Below are 14,353 nucleotides of genomic sequence, written 5' to 3' on the forward strand. Positions count from 1 at the left end.
GATGTGACTATGGTTTAAGCCTAGAGAGAGAATCTTAAATCAACCTATGAGAATAAGATCTCTAAACTGGTATGGGATGGATGAGATGCTTAGGGAAGAAGAATTATGTTGACATTACCCTTAGTCTTGACTTTAGTGAGATTAGCATAGGTTATTCATACCCAAAGAAGAATGTGTTAACTTTAGTAATATTAGTATAGACTATTCATACTAGAAGAAGAATAAAGAATTCTTGATGGATTTGCATGAACTAGGGACATTGGGAATTCGCTTGTGGAATGGTGGAGACCTCACCTAAACTTGAGCAGCTGGAGATCTACAACGAACGGAGCTATGACTCAAGGACTCTAGAAGTCTTGTTGGACTTACGATGGTTTACTAGACTAGATTCATAAGTGATGCATGGTTTCTTGATCATGTTTTACTTGTTTGCCATTATATTCATCAAAAAGTGTTTATCGTGCTGAAGATGTCACCCAAGCGGTGAGTCTCATCATGAAGACGGTCGCTCAAGACCTTGACCCATCTTGGTCAATCGTGGGTGTGCTCCCAACATAGTCAATGTGATGAACAAGGGGTGGCTCCAGTTATATTGGGCATGGTAAGTCTTGGGATTCGATGTGCGCATCAGTTTCATGTGGCTCCTATGACTAATTGGCTAGAACGTTCTTACCATATGACTCTCAAAAGTGGCTCCCTAGATTTTGGCACAACTATTAGATTCGGATGTGAGAGGCGTACGGGCTCCTTAAGTCAGCATAGTGGTTTGAGAGTGTTAAGGCTCAGTAGTGCATACCTTCCTGGCCTGAGGATAAAGGTTGGGGTGTGTGGAGATATTGATTGATTACTGCAATGATATTATGATGTATTCAAACATATTTTTATATTATATATTAATCTTTCAGTCATTTCATTTTGAAAAGAATTATATGTTGTGGAGTGCGTGTGCAAACTATGTTTTCCATTGGGTGCAAGTGTAACAAAAAAAAGAAATTTCAATTATGGGTATGTGAGTTCGCAGTGACTCCATAGGAGGGTGGCAAGCTAACCCATGATGGTATTGGATAGGGTTAGGCTGAGTCTATGAAATTGGTCGAAGAGGTTGATAAAGGATTTAAACACTAGAAATTAAGGTAGAACAATCCTCTTCAATATCGATAAATAAGGAATTGTGTTGAGCCCAAGGGAGCTACAGTGCCTCTTATTTGTGAAAATTATGAAGCAGGCATTTACTTGGAGGAATGATACTCATTCCTATCGTAAGGTCTATTCCAATCCAGCCATGTAGAGAAAGTTATTGGATTGCCAAAGTGATGGGATATTGACGTATGGAGGCCCCGAGTGAGTCTCTCTACCCTTAGATTATTCTTCTACTGTGATTAATCTATGTTATTAGGGGGTAGGGGTCTCATAGGTACAATAGACCAAGCCATACATGTTCTTTTAGTCGTATAGCATAAATGTAAAATGAAAGAAAGTTGGCCACTCAAGGCATGGAGTGAAAACATGGGTGTAGGTCACCATCCTAAGGCAATACTCAAGGCATGGAGTAGGCATGGGTGTAGACCACCATCCTAAGGAAACAACCAAGAAGGCCATGGAGGCTTGGGCATAAGCTCCAAGATGTCATATCATGATAAAAGGTATCGAAAAGGTACAATATCCTAGGGATGGTGCCTTTTATAGTCCCAAGGCCCCATATGCCCTACACAACATATGTGTAAATGCCCCTAATCCCCCCATGTGCCTAGGCCCATGCCTATATGTATGTGCACACTAAAATCCCTTCAGTACAAACCATCCCCTCCTATAATGATTTCGTCCTCGAAATCGAAGGGTGGTCATGCACAAAACAAATACCAAGGCTATATACAAAGAACCAAATACATGACCAAGTTTCACCATTGCACAGCACCAATACCAATACATGAATCTCATGACCCCCGGGGTCAAATGGAAAAGATAAAGGACTCATGTCAATGATGAGGCTAGTCGAGTATCCTACAGGGTCAAATGGAAAAGATATGAATGTCACCCCGAAGATGAAGTAATACATACAACTGCATTCGCCTGGATAAAAGAGAAATCCAAACCATTTATACTCCAAAGAAATGGCCCTCAAACCACTTGAATCAAATGGAAAATGTAGAGAGATAATGTCGATGACACGGCTGGTCAATCCTCCTGGGTCAAACGGATAGATATGGTGCACATCATGGACCTCCGATCTCGATGTAGTAGCTCCTGGGTCGAAGGGAAAACTCATAAGTCCATCCTCATGACCATAATGCAAATCTGACATCCGTGGAGTTCACCGAATGTAACCACCACTCGTGGTTGGAATGAAAAATGGTCCTAGTGCAAAAGAATCCGTGCGAGTAAGCCAAGACAAAGGTGTGTCGCAGGTACATATGAGTGTTGTGCCATAGAATCATCCACCATACATCTCAAGTGGCATAGAATGCACCCAAACATGAATATCCAAGCTCCAAAGATCATAGGATCATATAGACACCCAAATGAACTCATCTCAAGGTCGGCCTCATGTAAGATCAAATGGAAACCCATGCCATCATCAACCCCCATAGCTCTACTTGAAAAGTCAAAGACATGATCCATTGCATCTATATGTGCACGAGTGTGATCCAACCCATGAATTATATCCTCATGTGCAAGACCCTTTACGTGTGTATGATAATCCAAGGTATCAACATAATCATCAACATCATCATAGTCAACAACACTAAAAAATGAAGAGGTATTCTCACATGAAAGATAAATGGTATCATCTCCTAAATCATCATTTATGGCATCCCCAAGGCCTCCAAGGTCATCCTCATAAACATGGTCTATCTCCATCAATGATGCCCCTATGTGACCTAAATTTCAATTTTAAACTCTTGTGAACTACAGGATTGACACACTCGGATAAGAAAGGCAAAAAGCCAGAGACATCCGAACCGTTGGTTCACAAGATACCTAAATTCCTAGCAGAGAAAAAAACAAGGCTGTTTGAAGTATCTGTGACAATAGGTATTGGGAATGGTGATATTAAATTGTCTTATTTTGGGAACCATTAGAAGAATTCGTTAGAATGGAATGCTTTAAAGGTCTTTTTGCTCTAGAGAAGGGGGCATATTAAATCACTTGCACTTTCAAATGGTAGCTAGTTTAATGGCACCATCTTTAATTAGCATGGGTAAAACCATAAAGAGATACTTGGGGTGGGATATGTTTAAACTTGAAGGTGGTCTAGTGATGTGTAGAGGCCTTCGACAGATTAGGATGCACACACTAGAAGGAATGATAGGCTACTATATGAAGGATTTGCACAAGCCACACTTTGAATTTTTCTCACACAACATCTTGACTGAAGGGATAACAAGAGGTAGACAGCTATATGCTTTGTATGGCCAAGTAGACTTAAAAAATAAGGTTTGCCTATCACCTGTAAACTTATTTGAGAGAGCTTATGTATATATGGACAACTACATAGCTAATAAACTGGGAGCCTCATTGCAAAGCACACTTTTGAAGATGGTACGTACGGGTAAATACTACCAGGCTGCTTCATGGATCATTCCCAAAACTGGTTCCGGCATCAACAAGCAAAGATCAACTACTGTTTGGAAAGTAATGAAACTCCCTCACTTGACCCAATGTATCGAGATCGAAGAAATTTTCTTCTCCGACGAACCCGCCAAAAGGTATTTCAACCAGATGAATCTAGCACCCCGAGCTCAACATGAAGATGAAGGCAGCGACAACACTGAGGGAGAACAATATCTAAACAATGAGCTGGGGACTCGAAACAACCCGATTGTGGTTGATGATGATGTGCTAGAACAACAACAACAAGACTACAACACATCATTTCTTTCTGTGTGGGAAAGGACTGCAGACTTCAAGAGATCTATCGTGGAAGGACATAATTTTGTACCTCTATCACCTAAAGTATGTAAATATGTAGGCCTCAGTGAAGAAAATGGTTGTTTTCTATAGGTTTTTGATAGAAAGGCACTTCTATAGTATCAAATGTACAGTGTCCTTTTGTAAATAAGCCTTTCTAGTTGATGTATCGTCCAAGTCAGGTTTTTCTCTCAAATGTACATCTCTCTTTTTTTTATAATGTATATAGTTTGCTTGTATCAAAATTTTACATATAAAAATCTTCCTTTTCTCCCGCCTCCCGCCTAAAATTTACGTTCAAAATTAATTATTTTAAAAATTAATAGCCTTACTCAAATACATCTAAGGTTTCTCTTTTTAATTTTTCCTCCCGTCTAAACCTTCCAGCCTTAATATATCTTCAATTATTTGGACCGAAAATTGAAGCACCAACAACAAAAAATTAATTAAAAAAACGTTTGAAGTCATATGAGGGCAAATTTCCTGAAAATTAAGTTTTCTTTTACAAATATGTGGCTTGGTCTTCAATCGAAGAAGCTGCGGTACAACCCTTTATTCTTTGAACGTTTCTTAGTCATCATCTTATTTTCTTCTTCTTCTTCATCATCATCATCTTTGTCATCTTCCCTGCAGATCTCTGTGCAGCACAAACTGTGGGAGCAGAGGATCCATGGCGACCTCGGCGCTGGAGGGCGTCAAGAGCTTCGCGCGGCGAGACGAGCTGCTGCGGATTCAGGAGGAGGTGCAGCGTAGATGGGAGGAGGCCCGCGTGTTCGAAATCGACGCCCCCCCCCACCCCCGCTCGCATGGCGACAAGTTCTTTGGTAACTTCCCTTACCCTTACATGAATGGCGCCCTCCACCTGGGTCATGCCTTCTCCTTCTCGAAGCTTGAATTTGCCTCTGCTTTTTTTCGCCTCAAAGGCCGCAATGTCCTCTTTCCCTTCGGTTTCCATTGCACCGGGATGCCTATTAAAGCTTGCGCAGACAAGCTAGAGCGCGAAATCGCCCGATTCGGCAATCCCCCTGAGTTCCCAGAACAGGAAACCCTAACCGGAACCCTAACCCCAACCCCAGACGAGACTGCAGTCAAAGCTGAGCCTGAGAAGTTCAAGAGCAAGAAATCTAAAGCCCAGGCGAAATCCGGGGGTGAAGTTTACCAATGGAATATTATGTCCTCCCTTGGCATCTCAGCACAGGAGATTCCTAAGTTCAGAGACCCTGCCTACTGGCTGACCTTCTTTCCTGCCATTGCCATGGAAGATCTGAAGGCCTTTGGTGTCGGTGTGGACTGGCGACGGTCCTTCATAACTACGGATATGAATCCCTACTATGATTCTTTTGTCAGATGGCAGTTTAGGGCTCTAAAAAAGCAGGGGAAAGTGGTGAAGGATTTGAGATATGCCATCTACTCTCCTCGTGATGGCCAGCCATGTGCTGACCATGACAGGGCATCTGGGGAAGGAGTCCAACCACAAGAATACACTCTCATTAAGCTGCAAGTGAAGCCTCCTTTTTCAGGTAAGCTGCAGTCTTTGGAGGGAAAAAATGTCTACTTGGCAGCTGCAACACTGCGGCCTGAGACCATGTATGGCCAAACCAATTTATGGGTGCTGCCTGACGGGGAGTATGGTGCTTTTGAGGTCAATGACACCGATGTTTTCGTGGTAACCAGTCGGGCTGCACGCAACCTTGCTTTCCAGTTCTTATCCAGGGTCCCTGAGAATCCCACATGTCTGCTTGTCCTGACTGGCCATGACCTGATAGGTCTGCCCCTCATTGCCCCACTCTCTATGAACAAGGTTGTGTATGCTCTTCCCATGCTGACTATTCTTACTGATAAAGGAACAGGCATAGTGACAAGTGTCCCTAGTGACTCACCCGATGATTACATGGCCCTTTTAGATCTGAAAAACAAGCCCGCCTTTCGTGCCAAGTTTGGGGTCAAGGATGAGTGGGTGCTTCCATTTGATGTTATCCCCATCATCAACATTCCTGACATTGGAGACAAGTCTGCAGAAGTTGTTTGCTTAGACCTGAAGATCAAAAGCCAGAATGATAAAGAGCTGCTAGCAGAGGCCAAAAAAAGGACATATTTGAAAGGGTTTACAGATGGCATCATGCTGGTGGGTCAGTATAAAGGTGAGAAGGTGCAGGATGCCAAACCTCTTATCAAAGAGATGCTGCTACAGAGTGGACAGGGAGTGAAATACAGTGAGCCTGAGCACAAAGTAATGTCCAGGTCTGGGGATGAATGTGTTGTTGCATTGACAGATCAATGGTATCTTATTTATGGCGAGGCTGAGTGGAAATCAAAAGCCGAAAATTGTTTATCAGCGATGGAACTGTACAATGATGAGACTAGGCATGGATTTGAGCATACACTTGGCTGGCTTAATCAGTGGGCTTGCTCGCGATCCTTTGGGTTAGGGACTCGTATTCCTTGGGATGAACAGTTTCTTATAGAATCTCTGTCAGACTCCACAATCTACATGGCATACTACACTATAGCTCATCTGTTACAGGGAGGAGACATCTACGGGCACAAGATGGATGGTATCAAAGTTGACCAGCTGACTGATGAAGTCTGGAATCATATTTTTTGTGATGGACCGTTCCCCTCTACAGACATTCCTGAAAATCAATTGAAACAGATGAAGCAAGAGTTTGAGTACTGGTATCCTTTTGATCTTCGTGTGTCGGGAAAGGATTTGATTCAAAATCATCTCACCTTTTGCATATATAACCACACAGCAATGTTTCCGAAGGAGAAGTGGCCCAGAGCTTTCAGGTGTAATGGATTCCTGATGCTCAACTCTGAGAAGATGTCCAAATCTACAGGAAACTTCCGAACCTTGAAACAGGCCACACAGGAATTCTCAGCTGATGCGACAAGATTTGCACTGGCAGATGCTGGGGATCTTATGGACGATGCAAACTTTGTTTTTGAGACAGCTAACTCTGCAATCCTTCGCTTGACAAAAGAGATTACATGGATGAAGGAAGTGCAGGCATCAGAGTTTTCCTTGAGAGAAGGACCTGCCACCCTTTTTGCTGACAAGGTTTTTGAGAATGAGATAAACATAGCTGTGCATGTAACAGAGCACAATTATGAGTCCTATATGTTTCGAGAAGCATTGAAAACTGGTTTTTATGATCTTCAGACAGCCCGGGATGAATACCGACTGTCATGTGGTGCTCTGGGAATGAACAGGGACCTTATATATAGGTTCATGGACGTGCAGACACGTCTCCTTACTCCTATTTGTCCTCACTATGCGGAGCATGTGTGGTCATCATTCATGGGGAGGGAGGGCTTTGCAGTCCAAGCTAATTGGCCTACAGCACCTCCTGCAGATTTAATATTGCAGCGAGCAAATAGATATCTGCAAGATACAATCACTCTTTTCAGAAAGCTGTTGCAAAAGCAGATGACAACGAAGAAGGGTAAGGCACCTGTCTCAAGCGACTCCAAACCCACAATAGGGCTTATATATGTGGCTGAAAAGTATGATGGCTGGAAGGAAGAATGCTTGAAAATTTTACAGCAGAAGTTTGACACTCAGACAAAGAGCTTTGCTCCGGATGCAGAGATTATGGATGCTTTACAGAGCAGTGCTGTTGGAGAGCTAGGCGACTTGAAACAGATCAAAAAGATATGCTCCTCTTTTCTAAAATTCAAGAAGGATGAAACTCTTGCTGTGGGGTCTCATGCTTTGGATGTAAAGCTGCCGTTTGGTGAAATACAAGTTCTTCAAGAGAATTTGGACTTGATCAAGAGGCATTTGGCTTTGGAGGAGCTGACTGTCTTTTCTTTCACAGATCCACATGCTCTTCACATGGTGGGATCTCGAATGTCTGTCTTGAAGCAGTCTCCTCCATCGCCAGGAAGCCCTGTTGCAATATTCCTTTCACGTGCTGATGTCCCAGAAGATGAGAAGCTAGAAAATGGTGTGAGCAGAGTGCATATTTGAAATCTACGATGGCTCCAGTGCGCCCAATTTTGTCCCTCTCTCTCAGTTAAGGATATTTTCAGCCGAAGGCTTCCACCTGCAAGGTAGTTATCATCTTGACGTTAACTGAGTATTTTAGTACGAGTTCTTAAATACTTTGGTTTTGTGACATTAATATGAAATATGGTTTCGATGCTCTTCGCTTCAGCATGTATACCTGTTCTTCTTTGTTGTGCTTGCAGGAGTTTAGTTTAAACTGAATACCAAAGAAAACAATAGTGTTAACATTCTGGATAATGGGTAACTTAGGGAGAGGGAACTTGGAAGGAGAGGTCTCAAATGCTCTAATGGTAAATGAGAGCGTTAGCAAGAGTGTCAACAAAGATGGGTGGGAACTTAGAAGTACTTTAAGGACCCCTTAAGATTGCAGGGAATTATAGGAGAACCCAAGTGCTTCAACTGTCTCTGATGATATTTAGTTCCTCCAGCTCGGAGATGGAAATGAGATTTTGCTGTTGACACGAATAGGATCAAAAATAAATAAATCAAGTGATGGCCATTTTTATATTATGAGGTATTTGAAGTTATTGCTTGGCTAGGAGCCCATGTGCATGCTCAAAGGACCTTGTGCATTTGTCAGGTTGTTGATAATAGATACCATATCCGACCTTTTAATAAGTGTTGTTTCTTGTTTGGCATGTGGTTTGCCACTACCCTCTTTGGTGTTTAAACTGTTACGAAATTTCAATACATCCATTTAAGTTCTTTCTATGGTAGTCTATGCCGCCTTCTTTGTTAGCGCCATCACTCCAACTTGAGGCTTGTTATTCTTTGCAAAGTTAACAGAGAGAGTTAATTAATTATTCTAATTAACACAAATTAAGGTGCAAAACACATATAATGTGATGCAAATGCATTACTAATATCTAATATGCAATCTAAGCTATCAAATTTGTTAACACAACTAGTTAAAAAGCTTGACATAACTTTACATAAAGCTAAAAAGTACATGATTATTTATTTTTAAAACAAAGAGATTAAAACACACTAAAAAGCACACAAACATTCAAACTAATAAATGCTAATGAGATTAAACATGGAAACATAAAAATCAACATCTTTTCTCCTTTCTTTTCACACCCCTTATCTTCTTTGCACAAAATATGAAAACGGGGATGAAAGGAACACAAAGAAAACCACCTCACAAGCTAAGGAGGACACCTTGTCTCCTTGGTAGCACTGCTAATGTTTAGCTTATTTTCAAACAAAGCAATGGGTCACTGTGCGACAACAAAACAAAGTTGCCTTTGTCATGGGGATTTAAGTTGTACCTATTTAGAGCTTCCCAAGGGAGGCTCTCCAACCGCTTGTGTTGCAACTAACCCATTGCAATAGCTTTCACTATTGTTACCCGCGGTGTTGGATGTGGAATACCTTGAAGAAGCGAGACATAGTAAGAAGCAACAATGGTATGCAATAACTTGTAAGCTCTCACACTCTCACCACACACACTCAAGAGATAAGGTAGAGTAGAGAAGCTAGTGCTCTTAATCTCACACAAAGGGAAGTGTCCATTCTTGTTTGCTGGAGTTATCGTTTATACATACTAAGTATCCGAGCACCCAAACTTGGGCGGTTTGCCTTAGTCTAAACCATGTATATGTGTGCTCTAGCTAAACTAATGTACATTCCATTGATGTCAGCATTACACTTAGCTTTGTTATCTCTTGTTTACATCGTTATGAGGACATAAGAGTGGAAAAATTAATAGATATACATTTGAGTGCTAAAAAATCGTTCGAGCGAACTAACTTACAAAGTGATCTAAAATAAGAGATTTTATGGCATAAATCACTTGTAAATAGATTCAATTTCGTAAAAGCTTAGTTAACCGGAGGATCAGTTAACATTCCACTTCGACTGGACATTATTACAAGTGCCAAAAATTATACATCTTAAAGCTCACTAGCAATAGAAATTATTATTAGGGAGATTCACGAGAGTCATCCGCCTCGTTAAATGAGGAATCAATGAATAACCCTCCTTTTACTCCTAATATTGGCTCCCCACTGAGTGGGTAGAGCACTCTCTAATTGTTGGTGCATTCGAATATAGCCCATTAAACCACACTTCCTCAAACCCATCCAGCTTTTGATCCCAACAAACAACTAGCACTCAACAAAGTGCTTTCCTGCTAAGAAGGTTAAACTCCTTTGGATCCACCTCAGTAAGTGAGCTTTGAAAAGAAATAAGCCAATTGAGCGTAGATACGAGCAGAGTACCAATGAAAGACCTGAAAACAAGAGCCGTTACTATGGTCCTCCAAGCCCTAGATTCACCAACTGGCTCCCTAAACAGTGCCATAAACTTCCTGAAAAGGATATTAAACTGCCCTATCTTTGGGTGAAGCTCCAGTGAAGGAGAGTAGGAGGAGGACTAAGAACCTCAAGGTTTTCTCCCTCAAGAAGTTGTCAAACCATATCAGATGCCACAATGTTTCGGCCTTGGGGTCTGCCCATAGGCAAATGATCAGGCTGAATCCACAAACCAAGTGTTGCAAAAAATCTTGAAGAAGATAGTTAATCAAAATCAGACAAATTGAGAACATAGTTATATTCGACACTATGGGCATTTTGGACAGCTTATAAAGTGGTATAACAGGTCACTATGGGCATTTTGGAGAGCTTATAAATTGGTAACATGTCACATTCCTTTTTCATTAGTGTATGGTTTAGAAGCAGTTATGCTGATGGAATTCATCATTCCCAGTTTTCAAGTAGCAGTGATTCTCTGAAGAAATCAGTCATGCATCATTTGGAGCAGTTGGCATTGGAGGACATAGACTTTAGAGTAGCTAGAATGCTGATGTGATCCAGAGACATTGGAAGCTCTTTGTGGACCAAAATACAAAGTTCAAGATTTTTGATCTGGGTGATCTAGTTTTATTACTCAATTCCAGAATGGGTCCACATCCAAGTAAGCTCAAGCTCGAGCTAAGGTGGATTGGACCTTATCCAAAATGGGTCCACATCCAAAATTTGGTATGGGCACATTTAGGCTAACATCGCTAGATGGGGTGAAATTGTCAAAGCCAATTAATGGGTTCATATTGAAACCCTATTTTAGTGAATTGCCAAAACCTATGCCTGTGTAAACGATTTCTGTCACACACATGCATGACACATGCATTGGGTAAAGTGCAAGGCCATTGGGGTCATTAGTATTACATCGTGGGGTGGTCTCGATTTCTCTTAGCCACCTTGTCACCTTGATTTGTGTGTTCCTTGAATCCATGATTCATGAATCTGTACCTTTCTCAAGGACAAAGACACTTACAAAAATACATTTTTCATTCTCACCAAGTGCTTTCACAAAGTTTATTTCTTTCTTGCTCTCCATTCTCTCTCACACATAGCTCACATAACTTGCAAGCTCTCTCTACAATCATGGTGGAATTTGAGAAGTTGACAAGAAATTCAAGATGTCAACACCAGCTTCAATCGCACATAATTGCAGAAGGTAGGGTTGCAGTTGTTTACTTCCCTTCCATTGGAACCCTCCGACCATGAGCTTGAATGTGCAGAAGAGAAGTTGCATGAAAAGAATGGGGTGGTGAAGACCACCACACACGGATATCACTTATTCACTATTGAGTATGTGGCCAAGGTTTTTCATTTACCTTTGAAGGTAGCAATGGATGTTCCATCAGCCACCATAGAAGAGGATATGGAGTTTTACTTCAGCTCCAAAGCATTTGGCAAGGAGTACAAGGGTAATAATCACAAAGAAGCTCAAGATAATACATTTTAGGTTTCTCATTAAAATTATCATCCTCACCCATAAGCTCACTTACATGTTGAAGAGGACACTAGGTTCATATTTGTATGCATCTATTGGAAAGCCTGTTGCATGGGCACACATCTTGTTTAATCATCTACTGCAAGTAGAGCTTAACAGAGTAGGCCCTCATTCAAAGATAAAGATTGGGCAATATTTACACTTTTCTCCATCAAGGGATCTCCACCACTGTATAGAACCCTATTATTACAGCTACCTTAGGAGCACAGGGGACACTTCACTTTCAGAAGAAAGTGAAGAAGTTTCAAGATAAAGAGATGTGGGAGGGGTCCCATAAGGAAATATCCAAAGAAAAGACCTCAAGGAAAGAGCTGGAGGTGGAAGTGCAAGCACAGACAGAGGCACTCGCGGAATCTCGAGAATTAGAAGGGTTCGAAACCTGTGAAGAAGACTCCAGAGATTCCTGATGTAACAAGAAGTTCCATTCCTTTAATTTTTCCAAATAAAGTGGAAGTCTTGGATATGCAAGAGTAAATCCTGGACTTCTGGCAGAAATATATAAGTTCAAAATTCCAATGTCAAAATTTGATGACTCGGCATTTATTTGCAATGAATCAACATGAAGTTGCATCTAAATTTGATCGAGCAAGACTCCAAATCTTACAAAGTCGAATTAATGCAATGGATGTCGCTGAAGATCTAGAGGTCTATCAGCAAGTGCTAGACATATATGAAGCTCAGATCAAGTAGCTCATGGAAGATTTATATGCTGATTATATAGAAAAATTTAAGTTTTTAATTGATCCTGACTACTGACCTAACACCCTAATAAGTAGAAATCTAGATGATACATCCAAAGTAAATGGATCCAAAGGAGGTGGATCTAGAGGGCCAGGTCACATTCTGACACCAACAACAACTGCAAGAGGTTATGCAAAGATACCAACAAAGACTTCAACGGCCCACTCTTCTACTCAAGTTGGAAATTAGCATGATAAAAGCAAACAACTACTTGTTGAGAAAGATGAACAACTTGCATGTTTTCAATGAGAATGCATTATTTATAAAGAATAGGCTAAGGCTTACCATCATAATGTAGAGCAACCCAAAATGAAGTGACAACTTTGGAGCTAACTAATCAAGAGCTAGAGAAAAGAAATGTTGAACTAGAAGACCAGAAAGCTTAGGATGTTTTGAAGATCAACCAACTTAAAAAGAAAGCTATTGGACCCAGAAAATTAAGAGATAAGCTGGATGAATATAAAGAGGAGATTAGGAATTCAAAAGAAAATCTTGAAGAATATGCTAATTTAATAGAAAGTAGTAGATAAGTTGGATGAATATGAAGAGGAGATCATGAATTTAAAAGCAAATCATGAATATTATAGTTTAATGAAAAGGAGAGATAAACTCAAGGAGCTTAAAAGTTCTATTCAAGTGCTAGAAGAAAGAGTGTTTGAGAGATAAGCAGACTCCATTTAGAATGCTGTGGAGACTTTATGGGTCTCGATGATTTTCCCATTACACCAAACTAGGGCACTATGCAAAGTGTGATAGCATATTTTAGTAAAGAAATTCCACCTCTTGCCTAATAGCTGCATTTTTGAAAGTCTAGATGATCCGCATCCTTTCCAAGATCAGGATCATCCTTTCGGATCAGGATCTCCACTAGCTCAACATGTTCCATAGTTGATGTTGGTGCCAACATTAGGACTCACGCACAAAGATAAGGTTTGGTTACCTTACTATATGGTTAGAGTACCAATCTGGAACCCAAACCAAACAATCCAAAAAATTAAAAGATATTTATTTATTTATCTTCTCAAATAGATTCTTATAGAAAAATACATCCTTTCACTCATATTATAGATATTGATTTTAGATAGCCATTAGATTGATATGGATTAAGATTTCATCAACATATATTTACTTAAAATTTACATAATCATGATTTATTAGTACTTATCCAAAGAATCCTAGTCATGGGTATTAGCTTAGGAAACAAACCGCCTTAGCTTTATTATTACTTTTACCTTAGCTTAGAGGTAGCTTAGGAATAAGATCTCAAAAGGTATGTCGGATAATAGAGCACTTTGTTTCTCAATCCAAATGATTATTTATGTGCTAAGAACTGACAGAAGATATATGCAAAGAATAAATACATAGAGTCAGTTATGCATCTTTGTTTGGCAATTCTGTGTGTGTATTATATGTAAGGTTCTATATGTTGGAATTGGGGTTAGGCACACACAAGATAGAGAAGCTTGAGAGTACACAAACTCACTAGATTAGAATAAACAAATGTGTGCCAGATACAAAAGATAAGTACACACCCCAAAATGAGTAGATAAGAGGGTGTACATACACATGAGAGAAAAAACCTCCTAGTGAGAGAAAAAGTGCCCCGGCGGTCCTAAGTGTGTTCACACACATCACTACCATATAATGCTACAAATCCCCCTTGGAGTGATGATGTGAACATGTACATGGTATGGCCGATCAATCCTGAAAAGGTAGTAAGCCCAAAGCTTTACGAAAAGCTTCAAACTTTTCATGAGGAAGAGCCTTCGTGAATAAATCTACCATGTTGTCATGTGTAGGCACATAGACCAACCTGATATCTGCCCAGAGAGTCTTTCCCTGACATAGTGGTAATGCACCTCAATGTTCTTAGTGCGAGCATGAAACATTGGG

At 40.5% G+C, this 14,353-nt stretch overlaps 1 protein-coding gene across 1 annotated transcript; it reads left to right on the plus strand.

Moving 5' to 3' along the window:
• Positions 1-4,406: 4,406 nt before the first annotated feature.
• LOC147616456 (leucine--tRNA ligase, cytoplasmic-like) lies at positions 4,407-8,058 on the plus strand. Its single transcript, XM_086777529.1, has 2 exons — positions 4,407-4,451; positions 4,543-8,058. The coding sequence occupies exons 1-2, from the start codon at positions 4,420-4,422 to the stop codon at positions 7,880-7,882; spliced, it is 3,372 nt and encodes a 1,123-aa protein (XP_086633655.1). The 5' UTR covers positions 4,407-4,419; the 3' UTR covers positions 7,883-8,058.
• The last annotated feature ends 6,295 nt before the right edge of the window (positions 8,059-14,353 follow it).

Source organism: Cibotium barometz, chromosome 38 (genome assembly GCF_041138505.1).
Source record: "Cibotium barometz isolate CiBa-2024 chromosome 38, ASM4113850v1, whole genome shotgun sequence".
Lineage (NCBI taxonomy): Eukaryota > Viridiplantae > Streptophyta > Polypodiopsida > Cyatheales > Cibotiaceae > Cibotium > Cibotium barometz.

What these genes read in the sequence shown, in the direction of transcription:
- LOC147616456 (XM_086777529.1), top strand. Translation starts at nt 4,420, where the DNA reads ATGTGGCTTGGTCTTCAATCGAAGAAGCTGCG. An exon ending in CTTCAATCGAAGAAGCTGCG is followed by an intron (nt 4,452 to 4,542) that starts GTACAACCCTTT and finishes TCTTCCCTGCAG; the next exon opens with ATCTCTGTGCAGCACAAACT.